Source organism: Lonchura striata, chromosome 1 (assembly GCF_046129695.1).
Source record: "Lonchura striata isolate bLonStr1 chromosome 1, bLonStr1.mat, whole genome shotgun sequence".
NCBI lineage: Eukaryota > Metazoa > Chordata > Aves > Passeriformes > Estrildidae > Lonchura > Lonchura striata.
In genome coordinates, this window is record NC_134603.1 from 35,801,499 (window position 1) to 35,825,659 (window position 24,161).

The 24,161-nt window shown below is 39.5% G+C and overlaps 1 protein-coding gene across 2 annotated transcripts in view; it reads left to right on the forward strand.

The window, feature by feature from the left end:
* The window catches only part of CYP7B1 (cytochrome P450 family 7 subfamily B member 1), a 124,888-nt gene extending 103,409 nt beyond the window's left edge, over positions 1-21,479 (forward strand). For both annotated transcript variants that reach the window (XM_021555624.3, XM_021555623.2), the window contains exons 3-6: positions 5,540-6,136; positions 6,580-6,786; positions 12,797-12,975; positions 17,057-21,479. In XM_021555624.3, coding sequence (XP_021411299.1) covers positions 5,560-6,136; positions 6,580-6,786; positions 12,797-12,975; positions 17,057-17,353 — 1,260 coding nt within the window. In that variant the 5' untranslated portion in view covers positions 5,540-5,559 and the 3' untranslated portion in view covers positions 17,354-21,479. The remainder of the gene's footprint in view (positions 1-5,539; positions 6,137-6,579; positions 6,787-12,796; positions 12,976-17,056) is intronic.
* Positions 21,480-24,161: the final 2,682 nt, after the last annotated feature.

A 24,161-nucleotide genomic window follows, 5' to 3' on the forward strand; every position in this document is an offset into this window, starting at 1 on the left:
ATATAGATGGTTATAATCATCCTCTGTGCCTTTATATGCTGATATCCATGTTCAAATGATCAACTTATTCTATATAATTTTTAGTTATTTCTGTAGTTTTAGGGAGTTTGAAACAAAAATGTTAAGTGTAAAGTATAAAGTTTTCTTTTTAATTCTAGGGGAGTAGCTTTAGCTTTATGTTCCCATAGAAGCAATACTTTAAAATGAATTTTTTTTTTTAAAGTCAATTAATTTAATTGCAATCCGTGTGTTTAATTAATACAATTTTTCCTCCTTTTAAAAATCTGTCCTTTTGTTCCTTTGGAAGAGAATTTTACTGTATTAAATATGTGATTTTTAAAAAATTTCATTCAGGGTTTTTTTTTGGAAACTAGTATGATCAGATCTTTTGCAACTTGAAAGTGAATTTGGCACAGTACAACACCAACTCTTGTTGAAATACATTTGTTTTTATTGTTAATTTGAATTCACACTATAATACAGTTTTGGCTTTTTACAAATACCAATTAATAGCTATAATTCAGATATTAGTACCTTCATAAAACTGGATACAGTCATACTTCAGAATCTTAAAAGTGTTTAATGAAATATTTATTCTTTTGTCTCTTTATTATTTTATACAAGACTGTGTTTAGAAGTTTGTGTTTAAGCAGTCCATGAGCATAATTTAGTTACAGAAATTCTATTTTTACAATAAACCAAATTCTATCTCCGATAATCCCCTATGTTCAAGTGTTTTGAGCCAAGCCTCCCTTGATAAAGACTGAGGTAAATGGAGTTAGTTCTGGGTATAATTTCTGTCTTGTGCAGGGAAATGTTTGATTTTGTGGATTCATCTTAACAGAGACACCACTTTAAGTTCTCTTTTTTGGTACAAAACTGCTGACCATCAGGACTTCACTAAGGAGAAATAGTTTGTCATCCTCAAGTCAGGGAAGAAACCAAAGCTAGTTAGTGTCTCCTATCGTGTCCTGATCTGAAGGAATATAGGATTTCTCTGTGTCTTACTGATTTGACAAAGATGATGTTTCTGTGCTCGGCAAACATAGTGTAGCCAGCTGTATGTGGACTATCATTACTTTACCCCCCTGGTGGATGTCTAAAGGTCCTGTCAGAAAATTCTATCAATATATATTGTTCTAATTATTGGTTCTCAAACTAGTTCATTTGGAAAATGCGGAATGATGCTTGGAGTTTCTGGCATTGCCCCGTACTGGTATTGCGATTTTGCTGATTGTACTTTCCCATGTGATGAGCAAATGATTGTCATCCCTAAAAGTCGCAAGGGACATGGATGTCATCTTAATAAAGAAATTAAAAAGCACATCTTTCTATGAGAAACAATGTAAATTCCTGACCTGTCGCAGAAAATAGTTCTCTAATTGGTTTTGTGTGGTGGTGCAGCAGAATCGTTTTCCCCAAACGTCATGCCAGCGCAGCACCACTGTACATCATTGTCAGCAGTTCAGCAGAATCTCCCTAATAAGAGGACGATTACGTAAATGCAATAGTCTTGGACCAAAAAAAAAAAAAAAACAAAAAAAAAAAAAAACAAAAAAAAACAAAAAAAAAAAAAAAGAAATAAAGAAAAAAATCAGAAAAGAAAAGAATAAGGACAGGGAAAGAGAGAGAGAGTCTGTGGCGTGAGATGATCATACTTTCCAAGCCCTTCTGCTTCTTAAAGAGTCAGCAGCATAGGCAGATGGCTAGGTAAGAACTTAAAAGAGCTTGAAACTGTTTTGTCATTGTTTCTTGGGATTAAACTTTGTGTCCTTTTTCTCTCAAGTTGATAGGAGTGATAATGAACCCTGCAACATTCTCTCTGAGACTAACTCACCTTTAATAAAATAATCCTTGTGGTTTTTACTAAGCACATTTGCCTTTTCAAATACTGCTGCTAAGTCATTCTTTTCTTTAAAGCATGATACACCTACAGTATCATATCACATTTTTCTCTTGTAGGCAAAAGGTAATTTACATTTACTCCTTACCAAGCTGAAGCCTGCTCCAAGCATTACCGAAATAACATCCATCATTAGATGCCATCTGAAATGCTTGTCTTTCATCATTAGCATTAAAAAGCTCCAGAATGCATTATTAGTGTAATTTCTTAACTATAATACAAATACTGACTTCGGCACTCAGATTTACCAAAGTTGACAATTTTCATATTTTCCACATCAATCTTCTATTTCTAGGAGATCACAGAAACTAAATGGAGATAACCAGGCAATATATTTGCAGCATGGGTATAATGCAGACTGAAGAATTAGATAGTGAAGTATGAATTCTCTGTAGCCGTTAAAAATAAAAAATCAGAAGGCTTTTTGCAGAAACAAGGATCTCTTGTTTTGACTTGTTTTTTACTGTATTAAATAAAATAGCTCAGTGACTCAAACTATTGTGAATTGGAGTGTGACATGTCTAGTTAATTTTTGGTGTTGAAGGCTTTTTTTACAAACTAACTAGGAAAGGCTTAGTCTCTAGTGGTTTCTATATAAATACCTTCAATATTTAAGGCTACCTGATTTGTGGAGATTGTAGTATGCCTCCATTTTTGGCTGATTTGGCATTACCTTTTTTAGTACTCTGATGGAAACTAATGATTTTGGATTGATTTTAGAAAAGGTTACTTTCCAAAGTTGTCTTGACTTTAGCTGCAATGGAAAGACATGGGAGTAGAGGGGGAAGCTGCATTTTGAAACACCAAATAATGACTGAAAATTTTATGAAAGGTTTTAATTTATTGGCCTCTGACACTACCAGGGACAATCAGTTGGAAGAAACATCACTGGGTACAAGGGCAGGATTTTAAAAGCAAAACTAAGGACCATATTGGCACTTAAAAAATTTAAAATCATAACTTGAGGTGAGAAAGTTTGTTCCACTTTGGATGTTTGCTGTTCAGGGTGTAGAGGAGGTGTTGGGGCATGATTTTGTAATTAGCAATCTGTTCCTGTATGGAGAAGACTGGGGTAAGCCATGTAGTGCATCTGTGTGCAAGGATGACTTTAATTGTTAAGGTTCCCATACCCACTCTCTCAGCTTTCTAACTGCCATTTATTAGCCCTAGGTTTTAGTAGTTTTCTAATTAACAGATCTAAAATTAGATTCTCGATGGCATACATAAACAAGCTGCCTTTGTTACAGGGGGGTTCAACTTTTCTGATTATCTAGACCCTTACTAAATGTAGCAACAAGAAATCTTTTGGTTTAAGTGTTCATATATGTTGTTGACTTACAGTGATGTGGTCTGGAGCCTGAATTGATTCTACAAAATGAATTAGATTTTGTTACATACTTACTTTTTGCTACCAGGAACCTGATGAGAATAATAAACCCCGGATCTGTAATATTCTTTTGCTCAAGGACTTTTTTTTCAAAGTATGTGCTAGTGGTGAGTGAGTTTTGATTTGAAATTATTACTAAAATTGTTTGTCTGAAAACTCATTTGCTGAAAATCATTTTCTTACTTAAAAATGATAAGAATTGATGTGCGTTTGCTAAGTGTCTGATTAAAGATCACAAAGAAACTCATATTTTGCATCAGAAATAAGCAGATGGTGGACAGATGGTTTAAATTAATATTAATTAAAAATCTTAACTTAAATTGTTTACCCTGTAAATGCAAAGTTAAGAAGCCAGCTTTCATCTTTAGGGTTAATAACACTCCAAATCTATTTATTAAAAATTGCTCCAGTGGACATTCTTTCCAAGCTTTGATCACAAAGATGGTAGCCTCAATAAGGAGCATGAAAGTAGGTGAAAGCTGGAAAGAGAGGGTAATTCTAGGATTCTTAACAAAGATCCTGCAAGACTAAAGTAATTCAAGACTAAAAATTCCTGTTAGCCTTTGTAGTCAGAGAAGGTCAAAAAAGGGGACAGAGAATTCAGGATCTCTCTTTCATGCTGGTTTCTCAATATACTTATTCTTTAAAATTAAATTTACAGCTGTGGTTGATTATGTTACAGTAAAACAAAATCAATGAATGTCTTAAAAACATTCATACACTGTTGACAAAAATGACAAAGGGTTCAAATTCTGTCTTGATATATCCTTTACATTTCCTTACTAGTTCACTGGGGTTGCAGTTGTTGTAATTGGGAGGGGAATTATGGAAGCTGGTAATTGTAGAGGAAGCTCAGAGTGTACCCAGATACTATAGAACACTGTGTGTGTATATAAGTCAGAATATGAAATAACTATGATAATTCAGATATCACTATATCGTAACCATGGATACTTGACATTTTTAGTGGTAGTGACTACTTTATCTCTGGACATCTGTCACAGAGCCAAATTTGGTCCACAGTTAAGCATGTAGTGTTCCCATTAAAATCAAAAGAAATTTGTCCCCTTAGTGAGACAGAATTAGACTGTAAGTGCTGGAAGCTTTGCTCTTTCCCTGAGTTTGTGACTGGGATATTTCATAGGTACCCTTTTTCCCTAATGCACCTCTTCATTCAAGTTAAGAATCAGGAAGTCTAAATTTAGAACCATCTATAAAGAGCCAAGATTGAATTGAGCTTTGGGAGTGTTAGCATTTTGATTCATGGCAATTCCTCCAAATGCTTTTCTTTGGCAGTTGACTTGAAGTTTAGGGAGAAATTGCAGGACATATCTGGCGTGGACAATTTGAAAAAGCATTTAACTTGATGCAAGCCTATCCCTCTGTACAAGGAGCTGAAGGTATCGCTGTGTCACCACATTAAGGACCCTGGGAAGGGTAGGAAATTGGTGGTGCACTCTGACACAATAGATCCTAGCACTGGGACAGTGTGTGTCCCAAAGTGGAGCCCATACTAAAAATCATGCCTGCTACATCATAGACTGCTCCTTCACATTCATAGACTTAGGTAGTCATGTTATGGATACTAAGCACATTCTTAACAAAGAGTTAGCAAAGCTTCAGGGAAGAAGAGCCAGATGTGAGAAAAGCTTTAAATGTTGGGGGTTTGCAGGGAGCAGTTAAAGCTGTAACTGACAGATTATGAGTTCCTGTGTCATCTGCTTGGAAAAAGCTGCCTAGGTGGCATGTTTTCCACTCCAGACCCTGTCATTCACTGTCCTCTGTGCAGGGAAAATGTGTGTGTTTTCCACTTTCTGCTAGTGAAAGCCTACAGTTTCTAAATGTTGCTATGACTCCACACTGTATTTTCATGAATTAGACCTGAGTAGAAAATTATTTATTTCAGAGCACCACATTTGAAGAGATCACACACAACTGTTGGCACAAACAGTAGATCTGTCTACATGGAAATGGCTTCACAAGGATTTTAAAAGTGCCTGCAAAGTGTATACTGGTGGAATCTGCATCCTGACAAGGAAAATCTATATAATATTTGTTTCCTTTGTTTTTCTTTTTTTTTTTTTTTCTTTGCAGATTTATTCACATATCTTTGCTTTAGGGTTTTTTTCTTTCTGCATGCTTTTTTCACTTTTTAAGACTTTGGCTTATTTTCAGTTATTGCTTCTGGAAGTGTCACCAGATTTATAAAAGTGCACGTATTACTAATTATTTTCTGTTCTTCTATTCAGGTAGATATATTACCTTTATCATGGACCCATTTCAATATGTCTATGTCATCCGAAATAGTAAGCAACTTGAATTTCATGAATTCGCTAATAAAATGGCATCCAAAACTTTTGACTACCCAGCCTTGTCAAAAGGAAAATTCCCTGAACTCAAGGAAAACCTGCACAGAATCTACCAGTATCTACAAGGCAAGCCTTTGGATATCATTTCTGACCACATGATGAAAAATCTCCAGGATATATTTGAATGGAAATGCTCACAAGCAACAGATTGGGAAACAGAAAAAATGTACAAATTCTGCTGCTCTGTAATGTTTGAAGCCAGTTTTGTAACACTATATGGAAGAGTTCCTGCTGCAGATGGCCACAAAGTTATTAGTGAAATCAGAGACAAATTTATCAAGTTTGATGCCAGCTTTCCCTATTTAGCTGCAAACATACCAATTGAGTTGCTAGGAGCTACCAAGAAGGTTCGGAAGGAGCTTATACATCATTTTTTACTTCAGAACATGACAAAATGGCTGGGAGGGTCAAAAGTGGTCCAAGCCAGACAAGATATATTTGAGAAATATGAGCTGCTTGGAGATTATGACAAAGCAGGTAGGAAACTTATGAATGATTGCTTGTCTAAAATAAAATAATTTACTATAGACCTTTGAAATAAAAAGGCAAAATGGCGACCTTGAAATTTTTTTATGTTCTTTCTAATTGGCTAATGATAAAATGTTTTACTCTGAAACAACCCTCTATGATAATTGATTTTTTTTTTGTGCTGAGGTGGTAAAACAAGATACTTAATGGTGATAATGAGAAAGATTATAACTGAGCTGCATTTCCTCCCCTTATTCCCCCCACCCCCCCGACATTACATTTCAAACTATTCTCATTAAGCAGAAAATTAGACTTCAGAAGCCTATTGGTCCTCATTAGCATTCACTGATCCTTGGCTGGGTCTGTGTCCTAACATCTTTTAATTAGCACACTGCAAATCTAATCAGTGTAATAAACGCTATTAATCTTCCTTTTCACTTATTTTCTCCCAGCACATCATTTTGCCTTCCTGTGGGCCTCTGTGGGAAACACGATTCCAGCTACATTCTGGGCCATGTATTATCTTCTGCGGCACCCAGAAGCTCTTGCAGCGGTGCGTGACGAGATTGACCATTTGCTGCAGTCAACAGGTCAAAAGAGAGGGCCCACATATAACATCCACCTCACCAGAGAACAATTGGACAACCTGGTCTACCTAGGTAATTTATTTTTATCTGTTAGGAAGAGGAGAGGGGCTCTCCCGGCAAACTCGGTTTATCACTCATTTCTGTTTACTGAGAAGGTGGAGGACACAGCTGCCTAATTGACATAATAACACCCATTTACATCAATTATAAATTATGTAGTTTATAGCTGTAGATACTCTCATTGCATGTAAACATTAAAGCCTAGGTAATTAACTATGCAAGGTATGCAAAAGGCTAAATCGAAGCTTTGCAATTATTTGAAAAAAAGTTGATGCCTATTAAGTTGTTTGATTCTGAGCATCTGCCGAAGTGTTAATGCATTTCAAATACTTCTGTATGGTACTGCCAAGAAGGACCCTTTTCTGAAATTAAAGTGGGATTGTGTATTTAAACTGCAAATGTATTTTATCTGCAAGCAATTTCTTAATTTCTTTCTCTCTTTAACAAAACAAAAAAAGCTTCTAAAGCAGGCTTCTGTTGGGCAATGCCTCCAAATAAAATATAAGAAGATAAAAATTTGCAGAGGATAAATTATGTTTTCAGTACTTTATTCAAAAGAGGGAGTTTTAAGGGAGCTACATATCTTCCAGTTCTGGATCCAGGGCTCAAAGGGAGACCCTTGCCAATGGTCACTGAAAGCTGTTTGAATCAGGAGCTGTAGAGCATCAACTCTTGGTTTCACTTCATTTGGTAGTGCATAGACACTGGCAAGAGAAATGGTGAAAATAACCCAAGAGATGAAAGACAGGTAGGTACCTAACTTTTAATCATCTGTGAGTCTCCACAAGTAGTGTTACAAGGGCAGACAACAGCGGAATAAAAGATTAAAGGTTAAATAATCATCTGTTTTTAAATATCAAAACAAATCCTCTGTTCAAAACAAGCTCATGTACATAGATCTTGGTAGCTCATGACCTGAATTGATGCTCCACTCTTAAACAAAGCTGTGTCAAGGGATGATGGTGGAGCAGTGCATTCTGTGCCTAGTTTGGATCCTTGTAATAGCTGCCATTCTCCAAGATCATCCGATGTGGCACATTTCAAGAATCTGTGTGCAAACTTGATTTGATTACTACAAATATAAAATTGAGTCCAATCCATTTCCTTTGTGTTAGAGCATTAATATTAATCTTGCATATCGTGAGTCTACTAAGTTGGTTCTATCCGGAGTCATGGCTGTTTTGATGCAGATTTATCTCTAACCAATAGAGAATGTTTTTGAAGTAGAGGAGGTATTGGATGACAATTCTGGTGAGTAACTTGATTTTCTAAGCATTTAATGGACTTCTAAGGAGCACAAGTAAAACTACTTCACATCAGAGCTAGCATACACCAATAAGTAAGTTAGCAAGCATCAAGAAGATCAAAAGATAACTTAGTTTATATTTATAGACTGAGATGGGAATGGCCAGTGAAAAAAAGAGGGAAAAAAAAGGCTCCCTAAAAGTGTAGGAATAAGAAATTAAAACCATGTAGTTCACTAAAACCATCTGGTGCAAAACAGTATGAACAGTTTGAAAACATTAACTGTGTCATTCTTCTGCTTCTTGAAATCTTGAAGTACCTTGGTAGCATTTGATTTATGTGTTGAGAGGGAAGTGCCACATCCTACTTTGTAGTATTCTTGTAACACTTTTGTTAAATTTCATAATCATGTTAAACATAATGTGATATGAACAGAAGCTAGATTTCAATTCTTCTGGCACTTAAGTCATAAAGGGCTGGATACTGTCCCATAAAATAATAATATAGAAAAAAATCTGTACCATGAGAGAATTAAGAGTCATGCTTCAGTGGAAATGGATGTTTTGTTAATAAATGTGTAGGAGGGACAAAGGTCCCAAATTGCACTGCTTGCACGCCAAGACCTCCCCTCTTGCAGGAAGGCCACTGACCCCAAACCTCCAAGACTGAGTTTTTCCTCTTTCCATTCCCTCTGTGCCAACCCAGAGCATAGGAAACTGGGATTGTGTCCCTGCTCTCAAATGAGGCAGACCAGGTGGGATGCTTGCATGTTCATCACCTTGTCATCTCATTCTCCTGTTTTAAGTGCTCTGATTCCCCGTCCTCTTTTTGGCCTGCTGTAACAAGAGTCTTTTTGATTCTTCATGCTACAGAGAAGAAGCACAAATTGCTAAAAGTCTTTCTCTGGAAGAGCATTGTTGTTATGGTCAGATTGTTGGGTCTAGGGAACAACATGGCCTGATTTACTTCTAAATTCTAAGCTCAGGTACATTATTATTTTATTATAAAAAAACCCAAACCAAACAAACAAAACCAAAATGCAAAACACATTCAACCCAAAATCAAACTAGCAAATTTTGGCCCTGATTATCTTCTTCTGATGGTATTTCTGGGGCAGAACCCTTTGTATTTTCTGCGTAACACAGTACAGACCCAAAATCCAAACGTGTGTATTTGTGTGCATAGAGTAACATAGATTGTTAGACATTATGGCTCACAACAGAGCTCTAATATGTAAAGGACAAATGAAAATGGTCTGTCAGTTAAACTGGCTATAATGGAAATGCCGAGGGTAAATCAGAGATGTACTTAGTGCATGTTTAATGCTAGGCATGTTTAGTCAGTTCGTTTATTTAATATTAGTCCATTCATTTATATGGTGAAGTATTCTTGCCCCAGGTCATTGCTGAATCCCAGATATTCCTGCAAAAAGAGCACAGCTTGAAAAATTGTTTTGTACACAAGAAAGGGTAGGGACCCAAAAAGAGCTAATACAGAGTGTGTAGTCATAACACAAATGCTAAGCATTAAAATCAGTGGTTGAATTGAAAGGGAATAAATATATTTTTCTGGAATGGGCTGGGCAGTACCATTTAGGTCTGAGTAACATGCAAATATACTTTTTTCAGATGATCGTTTGTGTTGGCACACCCTGATGCCTGTGGGTAAATGACCCCCCCAAATATTTGCATACTCAATAACTATTTTCCTACAATACACTCTAATAATTATTGCACCCCGTTACCTGCTCTGTGTTAATGTAAAATTAACAATCCATTACTGCACAATAAGTTTTATAAAACATTTACAGATAGAGATCATGTTTAATTAAAATTAACTTGCCTGTGAAAGCCAAATGCACTTATGATTCGCAATGACCTTTTATTACCTGCAGTCCCTTGTTTTGGCTGGATGATTGACAGCTTGCTGTTTGGCTACCATGTTGTATTTCAGCTGACAAGACTTTTCATTTTAACTCAATTTGCCTGCCTATCACAAGCTGGTGGCAGGCCAGGCTCAAGTCACCCAGCTTTGCCTCAGCAGCTTGCTCTATTTCTCATTAGTACGCATTTATTCAGTGGAAATTGGAAGACAAATGCTTGAAGGCATGTGAACTAAGTATAGCAAATTAGGGTTTAAAGACTGAATATTTATAAGTATATTGAAACAGTTTTTTAAAAAAAAATGTCTAGAATGAATTGGAAGCTAAGTGCTAGCTTTAGTATAAGAGAAATGAAGAGAGAAGTGGGAGGATTCTAAGAATAACAATACTATGAGATATATCTCTGTCTTCCCCCTCCTTCTCTCTCTAGAAAAGATGTAAAATCTCTCTGACAACACCTTATCAAACAACAGCCTGGCTTCTTTATGTAGTGCTTGCACAGTGAAGTTTAGCATCTCATGTGTGTAAGAAGGGGGGAAAAAATGAGGGTCATGTTCATTTGCTGCTTGGTTATCCCTTGGTATGCTTTAAATTGCCTTGTTTGTTCGGCACAAGCACAGAAACAGATGTTGCTCTACCATGCTGGATAATTTACTGTACCTCACGGTGCAGAATGGAAGGCCTCCCAAGCTACCCAGCTGGTCTGTCAGCGGCGATGGCTGGTGTCTGCTGAACTATGACAACTGCAAGTAAAGGCTGCAGTTTTATTGTGCAGTTGTCATTCCTCTCAATGTATAGCTCTGGCATTTGTGGAAAGCTGACTGTCTATTTTTTTAATGTGAGCCTGCAAAGCCATATAAGCTCCATTCTCCTTTGTTGATCATAATGTGACTCATTACTTTTGTCATCTAATGATTATCGGCATGATCGCTCAGAGCGAGAGCCAAGCTCGCCTTCCACACATAACTGGTACTGGAAGGTAAAACAGATTTGTCATTTACGATCTGACCGCTAAGCCACACTTTGTGCTCCATTATTGTGATTAACTTCTGCATAAGATATGCTGCCCAATTGTCATTTGAGATCCGGCAGCGGGCAGGGACTGCCACGCTTTCTGGGAGGATGTCCACCGATAGGAAGTGACCGCATTGCTTGGGTGGTTAAACGTGCTGCTATTTTGCTGTGGCACTTTATAATTATTTCGCTTTTTTTTTTCCTCCTTCCCTCTTCCTCATTTGATTTCTGCTGTCTCCACATATGTCAACACCATTTCCAAATGGTGGACTGGTACAAAGATACCAGCTTCATTTTCTGCAGGTTGGAGGCAGTCTGGAGCTGAGGCTGGACCCTTCCTTTGTACCGCGTAAAGTTTTGTTGCCAGAGCGCTGCCAGTTGAAATCTATCGTGTCAGGTGCCTTGTGGCTATCCGCAGTAGAGGCCATCTTCTGGAACCAGGGTTCTTTTCTGGCTTCGTCACCAACAAGCCGATTTGACTCTGCCTGATTATAGTAACGAAGGCAGTCCAAAAGAATATGCACAGACTCACTGTACGTCACATTGAATCACAGCACTGGCCACACAAAGCTGACCGCAGCCTCATTTCTTTAGACAAATGCATGCTTAAGGAAAAACCTCCTGCAAGAAAACATCCAGGGCCACTTTATTTGCTATGCATGCTGCACTAGATTTAATTTTTAGTGAAAGAACGTTTGTTATTATTTTTTTCAGAGGCATCTATACTGGGTAGCTACTGTCTCTAATAAACGAACCTTTTGGGTGCAGCAATTGCAGTGCCTTGGTGAACACTTAGAGAAGGCTTATTTGATATCACAAAACATAGAGGCAGACACAAATGGATTATTACATGCAAATGAAACCCTATTTTAGGCTATTTTTCACACTAATGATTAGAAGGAATCAAGTCACATATAACAGTGCCCATACACACTGGTGGAAAAATAGTCAGTTTTGATTACAAAGTGAGAGATGCAGCCCTAGACAGGAGCTACATGCTGATATACATGCTATCAGAATGATTTATGCAAATTATGCATATTATTCCCAAAGGAATTCCTCCTCAAACTGCCAGGATAAATTGCCGGAAATTAGCCATAAAATCTGTCGTGCTAGGAGCAAAAGGTGAAGGCCACTGGGAAAGCAAGGACATTCAGCTTCTGGAGCCTTCCAGGATGTGATGGTGGAGACAGAAATCTTGCGTTCCCCAAACCTGAAAGGACTATGTTTTGTTTCCTCTAGGCCAATTAGAAGTGTCTTTCTCTCTTAAAATTACTAGGCAAATAATGAATTGCTTTCATTCACTCTGACCACAACAGACACTATAATTTGGCAGCATAGTGCATTGAAAAGAAAATGCATTTAAAAATTCTCAGAATGACTACAGAATTAACAAGCAGAATGATTTCTAATGTATAGTCCTACCATTAAATCCAACATCTTTCAAAAAGCAAGCTAAACAGCTCCATGGATGCTTTCACTGGTACTTGTTTGCAACCGCCAAAATATATGTAGATTCATAAAGCGTTCATGTAGTTTGATTGCGTTGTTTTCAACACGATGCCTGAATAATGACTTTCCACCCAAAACCTGGTGCTGCTTACAACGGACAGGATTTCTCATCACCATCAGGGAGTATCACTTCGGGAGGTTCAGCATCCCTGACTGCCCCACCCCACCCAGCCCTGCGGGGTTGTGTATTGCCTCCTTCTGGTCTCTGCTTTATGTTTGGTTTTGTTTGTATGTTTTTTTCCTTTCTTTTTTTCCCTTTAGCCTGCCCTACTAAACTCCTGGAGAATCAGCAGCTGTAGCCATGTATAACTTCCAGTCATCTCCCATATTTCTGATGCTTCCCCCTCCCCCCTTTTTGTTTAATTGCAGAGAGTGCCTTAAACGAGAGTTTAAGAATGTGCTCGTCCTCCATGAACATCCGCATCAGCCAAGAGGATTTTGTTCTCAAGCTAGAAGGGAATCAAGAAGTCGTTTTGAGGAAAGGAGACTGGATAGCCCTTTACCCGCAGATTTTGCACATGGACCCTGAGGTCTATGAAGATCCTAAGGTAAACATTCAGCTGGTGCTACTCTTCTTACTCCAGGCACATCGAAGCAGTCAAGCCTTTTGTGGTCTGTGGGTTGGTTTTTTTGTTTTTTGTTTTTTTTTTTTTTTTTTGTGGGTTTTTTGTTTGTTTTTTTGTTTTGTTTTTTGTGGGGGTTTTTTGTGGTTTTTTTTTTTTCACTGCTGTTCTTTCTTGTGGAACAAATCTTCCTAGTTTCAGATGTATTTTCTAGGACCCTGCAGGTCAAAGGATTCATGGCCTGAAGAGAGAAATATGGTGATGAGACTGACTGCACTGCTTTCAAAGGAATTGACAATTGCACATTGACTACCATAAACTTTAGGCTAAATGTGGGCTTTGTTTGGCAGTGGATCATTTGATACCCAAGGAGGGCTGAATAATAGAAGGTGGTTTAAATAGCAAATAATGTGGGCCATTTAGCTAAGTGCCCGCAAAGCATCATTGACTCTCTGAAGCCCTATAATAGCAGTGTCTTACTTGAGCCTTATGCTTTTTCACCTCCCTTCGTAGGGATTCACCCCTTCTTGATCAATTAGAGTGTTGTGGACTTGAGACTGTAAAGCTGTTGCTCTGCAGTGAAGCTCGGAGGGTAATTGTGTCATCTCCTTGTATTTTTCTCTGACGCTCAAGTTAATGAATATCAAAGACTCAAAATTAATCCACCCTGCCTCAGCTGTAATACAGCTTCAGAAGTTCACCACCTGCATGCAAATGCAATAGTCCTCCTCTCGGCTAGGTTGCTCCCCAGATTGCTGTCCCCAGCCCAGGGTGCCACAGAGGAAGAACAAGAAAGAGCGAGGGTGCACGCTGAGTCTGCTAAACGGCTCGTCTGCCTGAGAGGGAAGAGCTTGTACTTCATCCATTCCTCACCCCTATTTTCCTAAGCAAATGGCTGTCTCCCAGCCATGCTGATTTCCATCCTCGGCATTTGAGCCAAAGAAGAAAGGAACTAAGTTTTTTACATGTTTATAGAAAGCCTGTGTTAGAGACATTGCTCCGTGAAGCTCTCCCTTTCAGGAATTTGAAGATGAGAGCTTGCAAAGAAAATATGAGATTCAAGTGCCTCGTTGGTGCAGGACAGCATTTCGTTGTGTAGGAGCTCTGCCAGCCTCAGTGAGAGGAGGTGTGGAGCATGTTGGAGTCAGGAGGAGTAAGGTATAGTCACTGTGATGAACATTGGAGCCACAAGAATGAAAATTACATTCTGGGGTGCTCTGCTAGGTGTCCCCACCCAAAAATTAAGATAAAGCCTACAGAGAAAATCAGGGTTTTAAAAATAATTCATCTATTGGCAAATAGTTGATTAATATTTTTATCCTTAAAAAGGATAGATAACAGCTAACAAATAAGCTTTTTTCTTTTTTTTTTTTATCCTTAACACTTTATTTTGGAGAATGTTATTGATTTGTCAAAAGTCCATCTGTTTGTTTAGGTCCTAGACCAAAAGCATCAGTGTGGAAACTGATCTCCTCCCTTATCCAATAATTGCCGGAATATATTACCATATTTCCATTGCTTGAATATATCTGCTTAGTATCAGCTCTGCTCAGATTTCACAGTACAGCTTTAGTTCATATATTTTATCTTTTTGATAGTGAATGAGCAATCCACACATTGCAGTACATTGATTTCAGCACATGGGCCCCTCTCGAAAAGTGGGGAAATCACTGTTCTGTTTGGTTCTTAAAATATGCAGTGTGCTTTCAACAATAACTACTGAGGATCAGATAGAGATGGAGAATGAATTTTTTGAAAGGTGCAGTCTTGAGCTTGTCATGTATTTAGGGAAAACTTTTCCTGGGAAAACAGGCAGCTTGATGAGATAATTTTGTAGCAATGCTTTTTCTCCTGGATACATAAATTTAAGTTCATGCTATCTTGTGCTTTGGCACCATATTGTGTAAGTGTAAGCATATATTTCTGACCTCTTTCTCCACCCATTAAGGTCTAAATAAATTAGTCCATCTTCTTTAAATTGTGTAAGTGAAACCCTAAATTATAACTCAGCTAGTTATAGAGCTCAGTAAATGAACTCTGCAAAACCTGTAAGAGTAAATATCAGAAAACCCTGCAGGAAATCCTCTATGGTGACTTCCCAAACAAAGCTAAATACAGCATGTGACAGAAGGAGACTTAGATCAATCACAGGAGATTGCTCAGTTTTCATAATACTTGTAGCAGCTCATCCACACAAAACTTCATTCCTTGCTTTCGCTCAGCATCCTGACCTTTCTCCTTGCTGTCAGCAACCATGTCTCTTTCAGGAGACCTTGTGCATGGCTGAAAATTCCATAATTTTTAAAAATTAGTCTTTATTTAGTCAGTGAACTAGCTTTTAGGGAAAGACTACTCAACCCAAGGGGCTTCAGCAGCACTGAGTTTGATGTCATTGTCATTGGCTGCATTCCTGTCTCACACTTGTTTTCTGTTTTCCCTATTCCTCAGACAGCAAATAGTTTTTTTGTTAAAAGCAATTGCAGCTCTCAGAAAGCTCTTAATATGACAAAGAAAGCATAAGGTCTCACCCAGTGTGTCTGTGTGTTCAATAGCACAGTTCTTGTATTCCTCCAGACACCAGAAGTGCACCTTGTGAATACGTTTGAGCAAAGTGAAGAGCTCTGGGTTGAGTTTTTAAGACACTGCAGTTCATATTCAGCAGTGCTTTTTTAGACCAGCGGGATTTAAAATTCAGGAAGTAAATCTTATGGCATTCTGGGCTTTCATTTGTTACTGTGCTGCTCCAAATGAAGCAATAACTTCCTGGCAGAAAAAAATAAAGGCGTGCTTCCTTTTAGCTGGGGTGTTCGGGGAGACTGAAAAGAATTACTTGTCAGTGGAAGCAGACATAGAATCGCCTTTATATTTGTGGAAAATCCAGGCCTCTGCCATTTAGTGAAATAAGCTTTTGCTCTTCAGCACCCAAAGTTGCATCCCCTCCAGTGCACCTAATATTTGTTCCCTTTCTCACTGACCACCTCCCCTGACATTTGTTTCTCAACAGCAAGACCTGGAGTTCATGATTTTCAGAGCCTTTAATCAAATTAGTAGATCAGTATCAGTGTATTTTTAATGGTGGTGTGGGGTTTTTTAATCAGTTGAGGTCGGTTTCTGTCTGACTGACTTGTTCCCAGCCAGCTCCAAATGGCTGCTGCTATAGCAGATGTATGCAAAGCAGGACAAATGCTAATGAGTGACCATAAGCAAGAAGTGCCTGTCATTTTTATTCAAAGCATGCAGGAGGGTTTTGTAAGTGGTTAATTTGCCATTGACTGAGTGAGGATGCCAGATCTCCTTCATTCAAAAACACAAATTATCTCTAAACAGGGATCCTGCTACTCAAAAATAGTCAGAAATATGTTCAATTTATGGAATGTAGGTTACAAGTGTGACCTCAAGCCCTACTTGAAAACACCCTCTTTATAATGGTCACTCACTGGCATTGTCCTGCTTTGCTCACAGCTTCTGCTGCAAAATACTTGGAGGTAAGATGTGGCAAATTAAGCAGCAACCATCTCCAACTGAAAGGAAAACTGACTGCAAAGAGTTGAAGTTTCCAAATAATCTGCACCATTCCATGCAAAAGAAGGATGGATTTTTTTCTGGCTTGCAAGAGCAAAATCGGTGCAATGCATTAATTTATTCATGGGCATTTGCAGAATTTGGCAGATTATCCTTATTCATGATGTATGTACCACACTGAGTGCATATGATGCTTTACAAGAAAATTGTCCTTCCACTGAGGTTCATTGTCCCTGCTACAAAGCGGTCAAAATCTAATTACAATCAATATAGGCCAGACACTCAGTGGATGAGATGAGGAAGTTGAAGGAGCTTGATGTAAAAGGACTGAGCTAAATAAGTGGATTTAAAGAGTGTTCTTTGCAGGGAAGATAATGTGAGTTAATGAAACTTGAGGGAGCCAACTAAAAAGAAGAAGCTGTCAGCTCCTTGTCTTCCTCTTTATCTTATTTTCTGGGTTTCAGACGCGTTACCATTGTGCAAAGAAAGCAGCTCATGTAACTGCCTTGTTAGATATCACGCTGTTTCTCTCTTTCATTTTCAGGAGTATAAGTTCGATCGATACATAGAGAATGGCAAGAAGAAAACCACATTCTACAAGGCAGGAAGAAAACTGAAGTATTTCCTAATGCCCTTTGGCTCTGGGATCAGCATGTGTCCAGGGAGGTTCCTCGCAATGAATGAGATGAAGATGTTTCTTTTCATACTATTGTCTCATTTTGATGTAGAACTAGCAGAAAACAAAGCTGTCAGACTTGATAACAGTCGCATGGGCCTTGGTATCCTTCTGCCAGACGTTGATATTGCCTTTCGTTACAAGCTAAGGTCCTTAAGAAATTGAGCAGCTGCCTATATGCCTTCCACTAATCTCCATGTTTGCTCTATTTCATCACTCAGCTTTATATTTTTGGAAATGTTTGCTTTTCCCTCTCTGCTTTTACCTCCTTCCTCTTTGTTTCTAAGGAGAAAAGCTGTTGGGCTGGAGGTAGAGACAAGATGCAGGGATGTGCAACCTCAATTTGTCCTGCTTGAGTTGTGAGAAGTGAGATGACGTGACAAGAGTCTGGCCAAGTAAATAGCCCAGCATCTCTGCAAGGTGCATCCCCATACTCTTGGTTGAGAGATGAGCAGGATTTACAGGGAGGATGAATCCAGGCCACTTACATAAATATCAGCATCTCCTCATAGAAGCATAATAACAAGGAAGGGGGGGCTTCTTGTAATTATCCTAACTTTATATTTACTTTATTTTTTTCATGGTCATGAGAGTCTTAGCCCTTTATTTGGGAGATGTGATGGAAGTTGTGCGGGGTGGTGGAGGATGATTTGCAAGAATGTCTTACTGACGACACATTTCTAACTTCAGGTTTATTTACTAAGGGTGAATGCTTTGCTTTCTTGCTCCTTTTCTTTTTTTTTTTTTTTTTTTTTTTTTGGCAAGTGCAAAAATTTAAAATATGTGATTTCTTTCCTGTAATCATTTAATGTCAGAAGTTCTGTTGATTTTAATAGGCTCTTGATCAAGCCTAAATTATGTATTTTGGCTTTTGAGCCCCTAAAAAAGCATATTGTTCAGGAAGAAAATATATAAGGCCATTTGAAATTATTCTATAACCTTGAAAATTAGCTTCTCTTTCTCTTGCTGTTTCTTAGTAACATGTTCATGCATTTATTTTGACTGTTTCTTATGTTTGTTAATTTCTCTGAAAAGGCAAAAGAGGAAGAGGGTGTCAAGGGCAAGTGTGGTATCTAAAAATGCTTTTTAACATTGTTTTACTTTGCCTAAGTTGTGAATAGGCAGAGTAGTGTAACCTGTGTTTGGAGACAGACTTGTCCATCTGCAAATTGGAAAACAGGCTCTTCCCTGGGGCCAAAATTTGAGCAAGTGAAAACCCTGGACAGCCACAGAAGTTTATACTGGCTGCCCAGCCTGCTTCACTAGGTGCCCAGCTCTTGTTCGGAAAATTAATTTCCTAGTGCAAAAAAATCTGAGATTTTAGACCCTGTCTCTCTTCCCAGCCATCACTTCAGAGATTGATGAGGATTCCCATGGCTGTCCAGTCTCAATTTGCCAAGATGATAATTGTAATGGCAGAATAGCCACATCTATGGGCCTTGCCTTGTGTTCCTAAAAAAAAAAAATCTCTCTTTGGGATGTGTCAGACTAAGTCTTTCAAAATCAGAAATTGTACTGATCTGTATGGCCCTTGATGGCCTATGGATGAAAACTGCTACCTACATACTAAGAATTATTTATTGTTATTTTTGTAGAAGCCTGTTCACTTATTTGTGCAAAGCACATACCCTAAATAAGCATCAGCATCACTAGAAAGACTTTCAGAGATTGGTACAGCCACATTCCAAATCCTCCAAGAAGTAAATTGTGGTTTTGTGGGATATATTGGATAAACATTTTCTCTTCATATATAGTATCAATAATGTCTACAAATATGGAGTATACTTACATTAAATGGGCTTTGCAGTTGATTAAATGCTTTAACTTTACTTCGACATTTAATCAACAGCAAAAGCTGATTATTGCTTTGTCCCAGAGAGTAAAATTGGTTTTAATGGAGACATTCTTGTACTCAGGTTACTTCTGTGGTTACTCTGTAGAAGCTATTCTGTACTCAGCTGTAGCTCACAATCCAGTTTGGACATTAGAGCCTGGCTTCTTGAGAGAAGGAATGTTGATATCATTACACTGTTGACTGCATTCCATTATTGCTTATATATAACCTGTAAAATGTCTCATGCTACAATTATGATGAATCCTTCTTTGGCATCCAACTTTAAAACAAACCTGAAGAAACTGCGAAGAAAACAGTGGGTATTTGTTTTAAACAGAAGCCTTTTTTTATAATTGTATTCTATTTTTAGGATTTTTAATTAGAGTATCACTGGCTGCTACGTAATTTGATAGGGCATAATAGGACTGTGCCAAAAGTATATGCAAATCATTAGTAGTTTCAGATTAATGGCTGATCAATTTGTATAGTATCTATTCTTAAATTAAAAGAAGAACTAGATTGTCTCCAAAATAGCAAATTAAATCTGTATCATATGCTCTATTAAAAAAGAAATTTAAAAAGAAAAAAAAAAAAAAGAGAAAAGGGTCAGAATCTTTCCCAGGAGTTGGATGAAACCTCTGTGAAGCTGCTTGGAGACCTTGCATCAGAGTTAGAGAGCGCCACGCAGGAGGCCAGCATTCTGCTGGGATAAAAGTTGCTTGCTCTTTTTTGCTCAAGAACCAAAATAATCAAATGCAAGGCAGGGTCTGCCCAGTCTGGCCTGGAATTGTGTCCCTGGTAACCCAGGCTCCTGGCTGGCAAGCACTGCATCACTAGCTTGGCATACCTCGGCTGCTGAGGAAGAAAGCCTCACCTCCATGTAAAGCCATGAGAGCTGGAGCTGGTCAGGGAGGTTAAACCCTTCTGGTCCATGTATTCAGCAACTGAGGGGACATACTGAGAGTCAGCAGCTGGTCTGACCAGGAATGACTCGGTCTCCATGAAGCAGGACTGAAAGGCCCATGGTGTTGCTATTCCTGGTCAATAAGCTGAGGCAGCACAACAGAGTGCAGCATCCCCAACATGCTCCAGCATCCTCAACATGTTCCAGCATGTCCCAGCTAGAGCCAAGCTCACTGCAGTGTGCTGTGCCAAGAAGAGCATGTTTCATTACACAGGGCACAACACCCTTTTTGATTACCTCCTGTGCTGCAGGACCCAGGAGTGTGCAGCTCTGAGTGTCTGTCACTGGAGCACGAAGAGGCAAAAGCATCTAAGCAGAAAGAGCAGTGCTCTTTGCCAGCATTCAGGTGCCAGTGGGGCTGCAGGGCAGGGTGGTGGGAGGCAGACCTGGGCTTCCCTCTCCCACCTCTTCACCTCAGCAGAGGGGTCTGCCCTGCCAACCCAGCAGTACCTGCTGGGGTCATCCACAGACCTGCAAGTGGATGGATGGACATGGGTACCCCCAGAATTTCTCTGCTGTTCCTCAATGAATTGGTGCTCTCACCCATCAGTTTGAGATGTGACTCAGCTGGTCACTACCAGCCTCTGACTGTAAGTTGTCGATGTCTATGGTTGTATCAATAGTATCTTCTGCTATTAAAAAAAATATAAGCACCTTTTTTCTCATTAAAAAATAGGTTTCTTAACAGTCTGGCCCTTTATAGCACCCAAGAAGAAAGTTAATTTATCATGAACTAATGTGAATGCTAAAACATAATTTTTAAATTATTCTTCTTATTTTAATTTGCAGACTGAATGTTCTCCATTTTCATGCTAGCACTTAGTACTGCTAGATGCTATTGTAAACTTTTTAAAATGTTCCATTATTTAGGAAACCATCTAGTAGTATATGTGTACCTGTTTGCAAATTAGATTTTCATATCTTTGTCAGTATGTCCTAATGTAGAAATATAAAACCATGTAAGAGTTGCTCTTTATGCTTTTAAGGGAGCTGCATGTCACACTTTTTGGCATTGCTATTTTTATGAAGAATTACCGGTCTGTGAATTTTTCTTGTAGAATTTTTGTCATTATTGAAAGATCATTCAAGAGATTGTGAAGTGCTCTTAATTTTGTGAACTCACAATTTGTATATAGCTGAACAATGGCTAGGTTTTACTTTAACAGTTAATATCCATTGTTCAGGCTCCTAGAACAACTAAGGTACTTCTGAGCAAGAAAACAGAAATTTCATTATTTTAGTAATCTAACATCTTAAAGGAATTTTGTATTTCAAGGGCAGAATAAAAAGGAATATATCTATTTTAATATTGAATTATTGTCTGTGGGTTTTTTTCCAGCTTATATTTATACTTTTCTCACAGATTCACAACTATTGCTTTTTAATTATTATTTCAACATACTACATTTTTCTGTTACTTGATCTTGACAGATATTTCTGTAATGAAAAAAAAAGCCTTTAATTCAGCAGTGAAATACAGAAACTCCTCTGAATATTGGAAAGTACCGTGTCTTTTTTATCACACACACACACACACACACAAACACACACACACACACACACACACACACACACACACACACACACACACACACACCCGCCAGGAAACATAAGCCAATTCTCATCAGATAAGGTAATAAAAGTGGCACTTCTGACATTCTTAGGACATTATTCAAAAATAATATAAAGATCTGCAGTCCACTAGTGATTCCTAAGTACAACTCCTAGGCTTTTACTTTTGCAAACCACCACATAGTACAAGATGTACTACCTAAAGTAAAGTATTCTGTCTTCACAGATCATTCATTTTAAAAGGGGATATGAATGAAATTGTTACGATACACAGTACTGCACCAGCAAAGCACAACTTGGCTTTTCTAGGTATCACTGTAGCTGCTGAGTTCTACAGGTATTTAATAGGAGGGTTGTACCCTAAAGAGACCAGTGTTTCTCCATTCCTTCATGCAGAAATGCTCGTCAGGTATGTCTGTGAGGGTTATTGAAGATGCTTCCTAGAGAAGACAGACCTGCAGCATTTTCTGGTTTGGTAAATGTATGTGTAGCTGTGCAGTTGTTCTAACTCCAGACTACATTAGAAGTTACTGAAATTTATAAATTAAAAAGTGGCATTGTTTGAGATTTCTTGAAGGGCACATTTTGAGTAAGCTTTCCGTAATGGTCTGAAAGATAATAATAATCAAAACTAGCCTAAGCTTCAGCTGTTCTTGCTAGAACCCTTGCAGAATTCTTTCTATATTCAAAGATTTGTTAAACCCATTTTGACACAAACATGTTGCTTCATTTTTCTTTTCCCCAAAACCAGCAGCTATGAGTACAGAAAAGTTGAATAAAAGTCTTAAGTTCTGGCTACAGGGAGTGTAAAAGTCATTAAGCAAACACCCTGCGATGACTTTTGACAGCGACTTCTTCCCCATCAGCTCATCTTTGCAACTATCTCTTTCTTCTAAACAGTTTAGTCGCTCGCTATTCTCCTACAGGCAGCAAGTCTTTCCCTGTCTAATTTCCATCTTGTGAGCCCGTGAATCGCCTCTCTTCACAACGTATCTTTCAGTTGCCTTTAAAAAATGAATTCTTTACAGCAGCCTCTTGCAAAACCGGCTTCGCAGGTGGCTGCAGCTGGGAGAAGTGCCGCCTCGCTAAAGCTTTGAACCTGAAAAGCGGATGGGCATTAGTTGAGCTGGTGGTGGAAGCACCGGGGGATGCTGCCGCTCCGGGATGCCCCCGGCCCGCGGCGGCGGCAGGGACCCGCACCCTCGCCCGCCCGCCCGCATCCCCGCCCGCTGCCCGCCGGGCTCCCGCCGCTGGCTTCTGCTCCCTGCGCTCCCACCTCCCGCGGCCCGCGACAAAAACCAGGGGAGAGGGGGGTGAGGAAAGATTCCTGCATGCCCCTTCCTACAAGCATCACGAGCTTCCAGGGATGCTGCAGTGGGACAAGGGGACGGGACCCCCGAGGAGGTTCCTAGGGAAGCGGTCTGGGTGTTCGGCGAGTTGGAGGGCTTCGGCTGGTGGAGAGGAGGTTTACTCTGGAAAGGCGATTGTTTTTCCCTAATCCTCAATTATGAAGATTTAAAAATAGTATTAAAGGGGCAATCTGTTCGGCAACTTCTTAGAAGAAATAATTGTTGATTTAGATAAGCACTGATCCCTTCAGTGTTTGATGAAGACGTTAATTTATGGCTGTCTAGCAGTTTATGGCTGTCATTAGATTTTCAGCTTTGTCTCTCTTCGAAATGTATCTTTATTTTTTTATTTTAATCCGACACAATTATGTAAGAAAACGGTTATGTTTGTTCTAAAATACATCATTTTCCTATAGCACTTCAAATTATTCACAGATCATAGTTCTTATACGTGCATATATGAATTTAAAAATACAGCAGTAAAGTGCTTGAAACAGACCATAAATTTGCTTCCTATTTTATTACACGTCTCTGAATCAGGTTGAGAGGACAAGGGCAACTAGGGGCTTGGGGAAGGATTTAACCCTTCCCGCGGCTGGAGAACGAGCCGAACCAGACCAAATTCCCCTCCGGAGCGCTTCGGGGCGGGTGTGGGCGGGCTGGGTGACAGCGAGCTGATGAGTGACCAGGGGTAAACGGGGCTGGCTGCATCTCTGTGCTCATTTAGCACATGTTCCCTCTGCTACGCGGAGGGCTGCTAGGAGCCCCCGGCTGGGGCAGGGGGCCGGGGCAGCCGTGCCGGCTCCCGCTCCCGGCAGCGGCTCCCACCTTTGCCCCTGCCCGGGCGGGATGGCAGCGCAGGAGCGGGCAAAATCGGCTTAACCCCTGCGGCGCCTGCCTAAGCCATGCGCAACGCTTCAGGGAGAGCCTGCCCTGCGCCCTCCATGGGCTCCGCTGGAGCCGGAGCTTTCCCAGGCGGGGACCGGGCCCCGACGGGCAGCAGCGACCCCGCGGAGCGGGCGGGTGGCGGGGCCGGCGCCACTTCCCCAAACTTTTGTCCCGCTCCGACAAGGAGCTCTTCCGCTGTTTGCTTAAAGCCTCAGGATCCGTCCGGCCTGCGGACAGGGGCGGTGCGATCACAGTTATCACAGTTACAAATGATCCTGGGGACGGTCTCGGCTCGTTTGTTTTACCCCCCCCCCCCCCCCAATCCCCAACAGCCTCCCTCCACCAGCACCAGCACCACCATTACCA